This window comes from Buteo buteo, chromosome 22 (genome assembly GCF_964188355.1).
Source record: "Buteo buteo chromosome 22, bButBut1.hap1.1, whole genome shotgun sequence".
Classification (NCBI taxonomy): Eukaryota; Metazoa; Chordata; class Aves; order Accipitriformes; family Accipitridae; genus Buteo; species Buteo buteo.
This window is the reverse complement of record NC_134192.1, coordinates 22,811,552-22,824,921: the sequence shown is the minus strand read 5'-3', so window position 1 is coordinate 22,824,921 and position 13,370 is coordinate 22,811,552. Positions and strand designations below refer to the sequence as shown.

The 13,370-nt window shown below is 36.8% G+C and overlaps 1 protein-coding gene across 1 annotated transcript in view; it reads left to right on the top strand.

Annotated features, from left to right (window-relative positions):
• Nucleotides 1–1,533: 1,533 nt before the first annotated feature.
• LOC142043039 (connector enhancer of kinase suppressor of ras 2-like) overlaps nucleotides 1,534–13,370 on the top strand; it is a 207,787-nt gene continuing 195,950 nt past the window's right edge. Inside the window, exon 1 of the mRNA XM_075053707.1 lies at nucleotides 1,534–1,600. Within this exon, the coding sequence (XP_074909808.1) occupies nucleotides 1,534–1,600 (67 nt within the window). The remainder of the gene's footprint in view (nucleotides 1,601–13,370) is intronic.

Below are 13,370 nucleotides of genomic sequence, written 5' to 3'. Positions count from 1 at the left end.
AGGAGAATTGATGTGAATCCTTTTGTAAAGGAGATCTGTGCTCTGAGCACTCAAAATACATCATAGAATACTAATCACACTACTTCCCAAAGCAAAAGAAAAATGAAAAAGGATAGAGTGCATCACTGAACTGAGAATGGTACATCTCTTTGGAGACATTTGGAGGGGGGGGAATGATGCCTCTCTGCATCCCTATCTATATAGACTTAAAGAAGAACCCTGAAACAGTATAGCACAAATATTCCATTTGGATTTTATGTTCCCCCATATGAGAAAGAAAGGACAGATCTTAGCCTGGGTAAATTAACACAGCTCTAGTGGAGTGAGGGAGACATGGTACCAATATCATCTTCTTACCCTAATGTGCTGGTGGAACTTGGAGCAGTGCAGGAGCAAAAAGCACAGATGCAACATTACTGAAAAGCAAGGTGGAAGTGCTTTGTTCTGTCTTTTTCTGGAATCTGTGTTTCTTCACCTAAGATAAAATAGTGGGGCTGCATATCTCAGACAATGGATCAAACAGAAAGCACGCACCTCTTCAACCACATGATGCAGAACTTGTGCTGCATGAGGTGCAGAGTTGCAAATGGGTCCAAAAAGCGCTGTTTGGCACATCTCATTCAAATGTTTCACCTTCATCTTCTGAAAGTGTAGTAAACTTCAGTATTAGGCATATTTGAAACCTCTTTTTTTCTCCCTAACAAAAGGGAGAGATTGACTAATGGTCCCAGTGCTTTGAATCAAAATACTTGCTATACTTGTGTATATTAAAGTGCTGTAGTAGTAAAAATTGACTCTTTGATGCTGTCATTCTTTCACTATAAAATGAACAGCTCATAGGAGGAAATAGATTGGCTCTGAATGTGGCCAGAAAAAAGAGTTTTCTTCCAATAGTTTTTTCTTGGGTAAGACTTTTTATACTGTGTTTGACATTTTGAATTACATGATTATATAGCATAAGATTCGAGCAACATTTTGTATTGTGAAGATGGAGATGCTCAGCATTTTGCCAGATGCCAAGTGATATTCTGATATTTCTATCTTCTCTTTAAACTGAGTGACAGTCAGCATATTCACAATGAAGCCAAGACAATCTGCTATCAAGTTACAGTAGTGATATTTTCCCTGATGAAGATCCCAGAGCTTGTTGGAATAAAGCTCCTTAAAACTCAGTGTCTGGAATAGCTCCAGCTTGAATTGCTCTCTGTGTAATATAATTTTATATTTGTGCCAGTCTAATAAGTAGATCACTGGGTAGAGGCTTTTGTAAGTAAGTCTATACGTACTGCACCATTTCCTGGCTCTGTGCTCCAGTGTGTTGCAGGCTGTGTGCAGTGGGGGAGGTGCCAGAGCTGATCAAGCAGTGTAATTTTATACATTACTGAATCAGTGCAGGAGAAACCTGGAGGGACAAAGCATCATCTTCTCTTTGGACTGCACTGTAAAATCCTACAGCTCTCTTAGCCCAGCCATGCTCTGATACATTTTTTTCTCTCCTTTTTCTGATTTTGGTGCGAATGATAAAGTGATCCGATGATGGCTCTCGTTATGGAACCTATTAGCAAGTGGACGCCCAAGCAAGTAGTGGATTGGATGAAAGGTATGATCATTTATTACCATGTATTGTCTGTACTTTGGATCCTTGTAATTTACATATCTGCTTTTGTATTCTTTGTTTTGGGAAGAGTTTATTCAGTTCTCATAATCAGTATGCTGCTTTGCACAGTAGTTTTTAAGACACGACTGAAGAGAGAGGCTGTTTAAGCTGTGCAGCATGTTGTTGGGATTTCTGCCGAGAACTGAGTAGGGATCAAATGCATTTGTTGGTAAATGCAGACATCAAGTGTTTGCGTCTCATGGCTCCATTATGCATTGCACACTGTAACATTATTATGTTTGGTTGCTTTAAATTGCCCTGATTAGGTCTGTTTTGCTCATATCAGGTGATCTGATGCAGTGGCTGTGCAGCACTTGTGTGTAGTTTAGGGTACCACAAGAAGCATAAGGTGCCAGAGGCTGGACTGAGGAATTCTGCTCCTTTAGTGACATGTCCTGATTTGTTCAGGCTTCCCAGCTGCTGCTGCTCTTGCTCGTGCCGCCGTTGTGTCTAACGCACCCGCGTCCCCCTCTGTCCGTCTGTCCGTCCGCCACTGGTACCGTGGACAGTGCAGCCCGTGCCGTGCGTGGGGTGTGCGAGGGGGGGACGCGCAGGGCTGAGCACGGCTTCGCTGGGGAAACTCTTCCTGATAACTTGACGGGAATGATGATTTCCCTGCACATTCGCAGTTTCACAGCACAGCCATAAGCTGTGACATGTTTTGTCTTATAGTGCTCGGCTGTGCTGCAAACAGACGGGCTTGGATGGGAGGGTGAAGGATCGTTTGTGATGGTAACTGTTTTAAATTTCTCCTGAGTGGGGAAAAATGTATTTCCACAGTAGGATGCATTAGTGTTGTTACACTTTGCTTCTGACGAGCTGTCTGTCTTAGAGACAAATAATTTCTGCTACAAGGGATCTCCATTATATAAGGAGAAGGGGTGCAAATTTTGTTTGTACGTTACTCATGGAAATAAATTCCATAGCGTGATTACGGAACTTACTGGAGGGCTGAATTGGACGCCCACTATAATATCCTTAAAGCTTTCAAAGTATTATCATTAATAAGGGAGTGGTTTTGATTTCATTTTGCTGAGATACGTCTCCATACTTAAGTGAAATGGGGCTGTTTAGGTTCTCATCAGACACATTACAGTTATGAGCAAACTATTCTTTTACAAGCACACAGTATTATGAAGCTAATGGTATCTAAGAGAATGTATGTAGCTTGTTTCTCAGGTTAATTGGGAGCTCTTAAGCATGTCATCAGGATGGATCCCAAAACCATTAGATAAAGGACTGATTCCCATACTCCAGTGTCATTACTTGAAATCAATTCCTAATGTACGTGCAAGGGAGTTTTCTGATCCACATCTTTATCTTCAGTACGTGAAAGATTTAAAAGGTGGATAGATCATTATGCTATTTTAACTCATTATTTGAATTAAAATGTAAATTAAATGTCAAAGTGTGTATAATACTTGTTGCTAAATTTAAAAATACTTCCTGCTACTTTTTTATCCTTTTTGATGTAAACTAATTACAACTTGGGTAACATTAATCCATAACATGTGTAGTGCATACCATGGGAAGCAAGAAGGTCATACAAACAAAAGGGTTTTAAATGTATGGAGTTGCCTGACAGTTAAATTTCTATACACAGACTGCATACTGCATCCGTAGGGACGTCTGGAGTAGACAGTGTTGTCAGTTGTGTGCCTCTGGGCTTAAGCATAAATAAGTATAATGCAATGAACTGAAGGATTCACAAGATAGGTATTTTCCTTGGTAACTTGAGTGCTACAGATCCACAAACAGTAAAGTTGCACATTTTTCCATTTTTACCATGCTAATATTACAAGCCCCTTTTTTATCCTGGTATTTACCTTTCTAAATGCATACTTCAGTCATAGCCAAATAAAAGACCTAACACACACAAATGGAAGCATACCAGAATTAGTTTAAAACTACTTGTAAATCCCTTACTTTACAAAAATTGCCCAGCTGTGGCCACTGTTTACCTGTAATTTACATATATTCTGTCTGTCAGCTCTATTAGCTATAGTCGTTCTGCTAAATAGCTATTAATGCATCAGAGAGGTTGAAGGTCTGCATGGGTAATAATATTCAAGTAATAAGGTAGCTTTTACCTATGTCTTCTATACTGAAAGGTACACTTTGACAGCATTAAAAGATATAGTAAAGACATTTTAGAAAAATTACTATGCAACGAATGTGGAATATTATCTTTGCTATAGAAAGCAACATGTTAATAAAGCATGTAACAAATATTGCAAGTGTAATATACCTTTTTTTTGGCTTAAAAATGTGTAGTCAACTAGCTTTATTTGTAAAGGTTGTAAATTATAACATATTTCACAGGGAAATGATAGTAATATGTCTTTTTACCTTGAATTTCTCATAATTACTTAAGCTATCGCAACTTACTTTTAAAAGTATGGTTAGCAAAGTACGTTTTGAAATCAACTAGCAGTAAGTACCAGCAACATCAAATAATTGAAGAGAAGATGGAAGAAAGCCACAAAAATGATGTTAATAGTTTGAGACCTGGCTACCCAGAATGTGTCCTGGTTACAGTGTGCTATTCTCAGAGGCAGCTGTAGCCTAAGCCCCAATGAAGAGGAGACACCCTTCTGTTCTTTTCCTTAAGGAAATGTTACTTGCCAAAGAAGTAAAAATTGGTAGGCTTTAAGGAACATTATTATGACAAGTTGGCATCTTGTATTTATCCACAGTTCCTTTCTCAGGAATGCATTCAACTGGAATTCAACTTGGGAGCTGCATCTGATGGTGTGGACAACCTGTAAAGGCCATGCAAGTCTTTAGAAAATGATTCTTGAGGCTTATAGAGGATCTAGAAGTTAAGAGTCTAGATACCTTTGTGTTAAAGAAATTGTCTTTATACAAAAATATTTTGTAAAGTTTAGCAAATACACAGCAGAAGGCACTGTGGTTAAAAAGAAAGTTTTCAAAGGAGCAGAAAACATTATTTGTGAAGATATTTTTAACAACAATTTTCAGTCACTATTCTTTTTTTTCCAAATTTTCCAAGATTTTAAATTTCTCTAAATGGTGTTCACTTCAGAAAATAAGCCAGTATTTCTCCTGGTATGTACCCAATTCTTACAAAATTTAAACATTTTCCTGGGGGTGTGTACTATGGGCCCAAAAGATACTTTAAGTGAAAAAACTTTGCCTTGCTCAATTTCCATTGTGGCACTGTTAGAAAACAAATATTACCCCTAAAGCTTGCAAGTACATTAAGAATCAGAGTAGTTTTCTACCTTGGTCAGTTTTTCCTTTGATTAAGTTTAACATATTAACATGAGTAAATGACAAACTACACTTCAATATTTACCTCTGTAATGCTTCTACCTGGAGACTTGGATTGCTTTTTGGCCTGTGAACTTACTGTGAAACTTGGTGACACTTTGCAGTTGCAAACAGGTTATCAGTGAGCACTCCTAAACCAAAGGCCACCTATTTTAATATGCATGCATGCACTATGGAAGGTAATCCTGTACAGAATTTGGGGGTTTGGGGTGTAGATGTCTTACTGCTGACTCTTACTTGCACTTAGAATTAATAGAAGCATGATAGTTTGTGTTTTCATTGTAAGTAGAATCTAAAAGGTATTATCTGTGCTTTTACAAATAACAGCATTTAAGATTTTGTACTTCCTAACTGAAGCAGTTTACAAGTAGGTCATTTAAAATGTGAACTCATTTACAGAGAAGTGACACCTCTGTCCAAATAAATACTAACTTTTGAAAACAATCCAATGAAATGAAATGAAATACAATGCAATGAAATACAGCTGTAAGTTTCGGAGAATGGAATGTTATTAAACAGCTGAAAACTAAAATAGGAAACCAGTTATTTCTTAAGTACCTGTAAGTAATAACTCCACATGGTGTCAGTTGTTCGAAGTCTTGGAGACTGACAGTAAGGTTTGCCTGCCAAAACAGCGTGCAGCCTCTCATAACAAATGCTCAGCTTTAGATACTCATTTCACAACTGCAAGCCATTTTTTCCCCTTTAAATCTAGAATTTCTCCACTCTCAACAGGAGATGCAGACATGAAAAAATAAAAACTAATTCAGTTGGTAAACTGATTAACTGTGCTGCACTGATCCTGTGCAGAATAATTATATGTTTAGTTGAAGGGTTTTCCTTAGCATGTAATTCCCTGATTTCAAGCTGGCTCATAAAAGAGAAAGAAAGGGAGGGAGGGGGGAGCTGAGAGCAGGGAAGCTGATGACGTGAGTGGACTTGTTAGCATTCATATCACGCAGGGCTCCGGCAAACCCCTTCTCAGTCTTCTTTTGCTTTTCATTAGATCACTACCTGTTCTGTAGCAGTATGTCATAACTAGGGATTCTCCTCTATTTACAGAACATAATATATAAACTCTTAGAGTGTACTGGAGACACAGCTAAATATTATGATCTACTGCAAAAGCAGCCTTATAGGTACTGAGCTGGATGATACTTAGCTTTCTTGATCCCCCTTCATGACCTTAGAATCCCATAATGCAAGAACTCAACTTCACAAGATACAATTTGAAACTTGAATAGATAACCCAGGTCATATCTTATTTAGAAAAAAATAGGTTTTATAACATCTTTTCACTTCTTTCTGAAGACAAATAGGTTTGGAAGAGAACTGAGAGCCAAAAATAGATGCCCTCAGAATTAGCGTTGAATTTTCAAGCAGTTCTAAAGCAAAGCTTTCATCATTTTCCTTCTACTCTCACCAGTTTCAAAACTGAAACAAACAATTTACTGTCACGGCTCCCCCATGGATTACTGTGCTTCACTAGTACCACATTTCCAGTTACCACTATAAAGTCACTGAATCAGAATTGTCTGCAGTTCCTCTCTGATTCCTCTTAACAGTTTCAGGCCGTAATACTTTTTAGTAATAAATTTTGGCAACAACTACTCTGTCGAATGTTACAAACTATTTGTTTTAAAATGATCAGGAGAGCACACCTCAAAGTTGACTATGCCATGTAAGAGGCTAAAGTTAGATTTCAAGAAACAGGTTCCCAATATTAGGTACAGTTAAGTGTTGGAATAAGCTGTCTGGGCAGGTTTGGCCATTTCCTTTGTAGTATCTTCCGAACACAACTAAGAAGAGCTCAGACAAATGTCCCTCTGGAACGGTTTATGTACCCACAGAATGGCCTAATGTCCTCTCAAGGATTCTGCCAGTTCAGACAAGGCCTTGGGATGGTTTTGTGTATGTGCATGACCCTCATCTTTGAAATACATGAAAGAGTCCCAAAGAGATTATAGCTCTAGCTTCCTTCTGGATATTTCATGGCTTGTATTTTCCAGAACACCTGTGTGAGAAGGCTATCCTAGCTGCAGACGTAGGTAGACGCTTGGGATGAATCTGCACTTCAAATATTCTGAGAACAGGAAGATTGGATTAGGGCAGCACCTACAATTTCTTTAGGGGAGGATATGAAAAAATCATACACAAACTGTAATCTAAAAGTTCAGGATCTCAGCTCACTGTGTCTTGGAAAGGAAGTTTAGCACAGGTGAGTTTCTCATGATGAGTAAATATGATGTGAGGATACATTGGATTTTTCTTTATTCTTTTTCCTTTAATTTTTTACTTTCTCTTTAATTTTGTAATGTATCTTCCATTGCCTTGATTTTCTTTAAATGATTTTTAATTCTCATTTTCTTCTAAAATATTTGCATATTACTAAGAATTACTATTTAAAAAAGCTACTGGCCAAAAGACCTGGCAAGCATATCACGTTTTTGTTATCACCTACTGTACACATGGAAAATGAAAGGAGATGCAGTCAGTATTGACTACAAATTGTAAGTAATAAAGGTATATGTATAATGTTTAGACATAGCAGGGAAAATATTTAATTCTAGTGAAAGCCTAGCAAAACCAAGTCAGAGACAAAGTATTCAAGATCAAATCAATACTCTGTTCCAAATGTCTAAAGTTCAAAAATCTTAATGTTGTATCTTATAAGAAGCTAACAGCATAGCTTCCTGAGAGCAGAATACATAGTATTCATCAGAGTTTCAGCACCAGACGCAAATATATACCCATTTCACTTTTACTAACACTTTACAAAAGCCCCATTGCTTTCAACTTAAGAGGTTAAGATATCATACAGAGCTCAGAAGACTGGCAGGCTAACTAAGACCCAGTACCCTCAAGGCTTTAACTACCATCACTTTTAATGCAACCTGTGTACCACTGGCAGCCTGGATGGACAGCGAAACACTTTGCTGAGTCCATTACTCAATTTTCTGCCTTCCCAGTAACCACACAGCCATATTTAGTAGCTGACCTACAAGCTGAGTAGAGTATTGTACAAAGACCTCCATATATCAAGTCTAGCTGTAATATTCTATGGAAATTATTTGACCAAGGTATTTCTGCAACTCTATCACTATTACCTCGTTTTTACTAGCACCTTCTTGAGGACCCGTTAGAAACTAGTCTATATATCTTCCACGAACTGACTGGATTAGCACTGTCTCAGTAAGAGAGTTCAGCAACATTTAGCAATTTAATGGCCTATATTTATTATCTGGAGATCTAGGAATATATTCTGAAATTTCCCTATCTATAAAGCAGATACATTCAGACCTTTTAAAGAAATGTAATTCTGCTTGCAGAGAAAAGTCTGAGCTCAATGAATGTCTCCCAAGTCACATTTATCAAGGGTAACTAATCTCCCAGGACATAATGTAAAGAAATTTACTTTATTGTCTTGAACCTTAATATAGGCAGTCAGACACAATTGTCATGCATTGCTGTGTCTTGTAACCTTACCATATGTTCTTAAGACACATTATACACATTTTACACAATTCCCACCTTCAAATTTTGGCCACTATGGGGAGAACAGAGTGGCAATGCAAATTCCGAAGACATCAAGCTTCTCCAGATCTCCATTATTTTACAATGTATTACATTAGGAAGCAAAATTCAGAATAAATTGGATCCTGTGGATGAGACACTCAGATCACATTAAATGAGGCATTGTATGTCAAGAAACTGCAAAGATATTGGATTCTACTGAACGGTAATATACTTTCATGGTTTCTTCCCAGACATAATCCTGACAACACTTTCTTGCCCTCCTAATTCCCGATTCTAAATTTTTTTTGCTTTGGCAGGAATGACACTAACACATGTACCATAACATTGAGAACTCTGTGCATAACACCTCAGAGTTACTTTTACAAGTTTATAAAATGTTTATTTCTTAGAAAAAGAGCAGAACATCTCAGTGTTGCAGTATTTCTGGCTACCTTAGTTGGAAAGCAGTTTTAGAAACATTTCACTTTTTGAAAAAAATTTTAGCATATGCCAGAAAAGCACTGTCTAGATGGTGGAGTGTCAGGCAAAGTTCCATTCCAATTGCTATGTCTCAAAACCAGTGGGAAGGCAGCTGCATGCTTTCTGGGTCTGTCCTCAAGGTAGTCTCCTAAACATACACAGTGGGTCAGATGGATGCTTCACGTGCTTGAGTAAAGAAGTATTCCTACCTAATGAAATTTTCATACATCTGTTTCTGACAGGTTTAATGTCTTGCATTTCTATTTGTAATGAAGGAAAAAATGCATGAGGCACAATAAATGCTACAATGATTGCATATGCCAGGAAAGTAAAATGTATGTTACAATTTGTCCTGAGGTGTTTTGCACAACTGTTTTAACACCTACAAAGGTTTAAAAGCTAAAAAGGCAAGAACTGAATCCTTTTAATGCCATTCTTTCTGAGAACAGCTGTCCTGCCATGCTGACAGAAACGCGAGGTTGTAGTTCTGCTAGTGAAATTATTGTCACTGTTAATATTAAATGAAGCATTGTACTTAATAAACTATGATAGTATAGAATATTGCTAAGCAATAATATATGTTCATCTTCTCCCCCAGAATAATTCTGTAGATATCTTCTAAATGCTACTTCTGTAGTTTAGTTCTTTTACTAAACATGAAACTTTCCTTTGTTCCCTGATGCTATTGTAGTGATGACAGGAGTTGGAAAGATGGGAGTTTCATGAGTTATCATTATAGGATTCAGAGAGAAGAAAAAATTATAAGGTTGTATTTGTGAAGAGCTCTAGTGACAAATCAAAATTAAATTATTTCTGATTAACTAATACTCAAACAGTTCCCAGCAAGTATCCTTGTTGACCTTCTATAGTGATGCACTCAGAAGAATTCAAGGCCAATGCAACATTTTGGTTTTCCTACTCAAATTCTCCACCAACTGTTTTCCAGTAAAAATTAATTGTAAAAAAACTGTGATGCATTTAGTAGTGCACCTACCAAACATAGGTGATATGTTTAAAATAAAAATTTAACAGACAGTAATTTTACAAAATACATTCAGCTTTATTCCCTACAAATGTGTCCACCTTTTCATTCTAAACATCACATGAAGCCTAGAAAAACTCTACAGATTTCAGGGGTTCTTAAGGCAGAAATTGTGTCTTCTATAACTGTACTGAAACTCCTACAAATATAGAAAGGATTAATTTGACACATCTGCATTTTAGTTTACATGGAAAACTACCTCTGTTTGAGTTAAGACAGACAGTAGTGTCATCAGCCTGACAACTCAGACATAGCAATTATCACTTGAATGAAGAGCATGTTATCTCTCTCTCTCTCCACCAGCTTCCCCTGTTCTCTTTTCGTCTCTCTCCTCTTGTTTATTCATATTATTCTCTAGCAGTATGTTTCTTGCCTTTTTCGTAATCAGATGGAGAGTAAGCATCAGATTGTGAAGTAGTTTGTTCATTTAACATTAAAAAATTCTAGCTCTGGCCTTACGTATCTCAGAGCGGGTTACAGTGCTTTGGAAGTGAACTCCATTCAAAATCCAGGAGAAGGTAACAAAGGGAGAGCAATGGGAGAAAAGAGCGAAAGAAACAATGGGGGGGGGGGGGGATAAAATCCTTTTCTCCCCTCTTCCCAGTATTTTCCTACTGGTAACCAGTCCTACGTGGGAGTTTTGACCGTGCTGTAGTAGAGAGGTCAGGTGGTATGCTAAACATCAGAAAGCTCAGCTGCTGTACCATGCTGTCTATCCTGAAATGCAAATATTTCTACTCTTTCAAAATAACAGAGACATGTCCATACTAAGCATTATAGATAACAGAAACCAAGTGACATATATCAGCAAGTTTTGATCTTAATCTTGGAAAACTAGGAGTGCTTCCCTATGTCGCAAATGTGTGCAATTCCATCAAAATATTCTTTTATAAATAAAGGTTTACCATTTTGACAGCCTCAGATTAGTTTGAACAAGTTGAAAACCACCTGCCTAAAGCACCCTAGCACAACTTCTGCCAGCTTTAAGGTGCAGTTGGAAGAGGGCATATATTGATGTTTCATTGATTCTACGTTAAAACCTACTGTGAATATCAAGCATGCTTCTACCTTCTCTTTCAGAATATGAAATGTTGCTTCCCTGGAAGACATGGGGGAGGTAGTTCAACAATGGTATCTATTTATGAAAATCTTTGCAATGGGTAGGAACATATCTTACATTAGATAGGAATGTGCTGCAGTGGGCACATTCCTAAAACTAGGAAAGACAGATGTAGGCATCTGTTATTGATCATTCAGCACAAACAATGAACTCATAATGAAAATGTCCTAAATTACAGAGCACTGAGGAGAGATCGTAATTGCCCATTGTCAAGAGACTTTAATTGTTCGTTGCCACGCCACACTGAATTTTCCTTAGTTATACAGAAAACACCTTTATGGTTTACAGAGGAAAAAGACATTCAAAGCAGAGAAAAAAACACTTTGAAACTTGCATTTGAATCATGTAGTTGGAGGGAACAGGTAGAGTAATGTAAAAGAAGTTCAGAACTAATAGAGAAGTTTAGAATATTCACTATTTGATTGTCATATAAAAAGAAATGGATCCAGTAGTGCAGTAGCTCAGAGATGCTGTTTTTCCAGAAATAAAGTTTGAAGAATGAAGAGAGCTAGTGAAAAATCCACCAAAAACACAACAACTAATTATCTAAGTAATAAACCAGAGAAATTATAACAATAAATAGAGAGGCAGGAAATTTTCACATAGGAATAAAAAGGCAGATAAAGTTAAAGGATAAGTTTAAATAATTATAATTTTCATAGAAAAATGGAGGAAAACACTTCTCGAGACTTTCAAAAGTGGACTTAAATTCACTAGGAAATGTGCTAAGGAAACCATCACACACTGAAAGAAAGATACATTGGGGTGTCTTATTAGCTATTTCTTGTTTCTCTGATAATTCTCAGGACAAATTATCAATAGCTTTTGTGGTAGCAGCAGAAATCATTATTTGCATATCAGCAATGAAGAAATGCTTTAACTAGAAACCAAATGATCATTCAATGAAAGTGTTTTAATTCAATCTCTGAATCATTCCAAAAGCCATCAATATCACTTAGAATGTGGAAAAAAGCTTTCCTAGTCTCTCTTTATTGTGGGCTACTGTTTGCATGTTCTCTCCACTGTTAAGTTCCACAAATGTTATGTATCTAAAGGTAGTTCTGTAGTTATTTCATTAATAAGGTCTCCTTTATGAAGTCCTCTAGTGCCAAAATAGCATGCTTTATTCTTAAAATACTTTGTGTATTTCCATTTTCTTTTATGAACAACTTCTTCCATAAAAAACATGTTGATATATGAGGAATGCTGGCATTTGGAATTAATTCATTCCACATAACCCTTAGCATTTTTTCAAAGGCGTTGGGTTTTGGCAATTTTTAAAATTGGCACTTTAAGTATCCCATTAATGTCTTTGATAGGTCTCCAGCTTCCATGTCATACGTCCAGGCAGAAATTTCATCTGAACCAAAGCTGTCTAGTTCTTCTGTGTAATGTCAGACTGGCCTGCTGGTTGCAGGGCGTACAAAATGATGCACCTCAGTGCTTTTTTTTTTTCTTTTACCATCTAATGTCATACTTGATTTGAATTGCTGAAATTCTTATAAAATTTATTCTTTCAAATCTCATTAATATCCCATCTTTTGAAGGGAAATGATAGACAATATTTCAATTTTTGCTTGCAAAATGGTAAGCTGTCACATAAAAGGAAAATGTCACCAGCAAAATTAAACCTTATAGCATACTGTTAAGCCATGTTAATGCCATCCTGGAACTGTCTGTGTTTGTTCTCATAACAAAGCAAACAACAATGGTGAAAGAGCAGAAGCAAATAAACTGCATCTATGGTTAACCCTAGCAGGCATTCATACAAGCTTGAGTTAACATTATGTGTGCAAGCCACACCTTGGACTACTGTCTTCATGCTGTAAGAAAGTTTCATGAAGATGATTAAGAGAAGGCCACAATTACATACAAAATTAATAAACTACATAAAATACTAACATAATTATAATTTTGTAGCAGTTGTATGTGTCTATCAGACCACCACTAATCCTTATGAAGCCAATGGCTTTCTCTACTTCACAGCTACCATCCCCAAAAATGGTAATGAAGTTTCATGACTACTCATTCCCTAAATGATAACAGAATCTGCATTTTTTGGTTTTGGTGCAGAGAAAGAACACAGATTTCTCAGAAAAAAAGAACCATTTGGTGGATATGTTAAAATATTGGCCAACTTCTTACTCTAAAAAAGTACATTTTGAAACAGGAACTGTGATTCTTTGGAGAATTAAAAATAAACGAGGTTTCTAAATTACATCCAAGAAGTACAGAGGAGTTTGAAGGTAAGTTTATTTCAT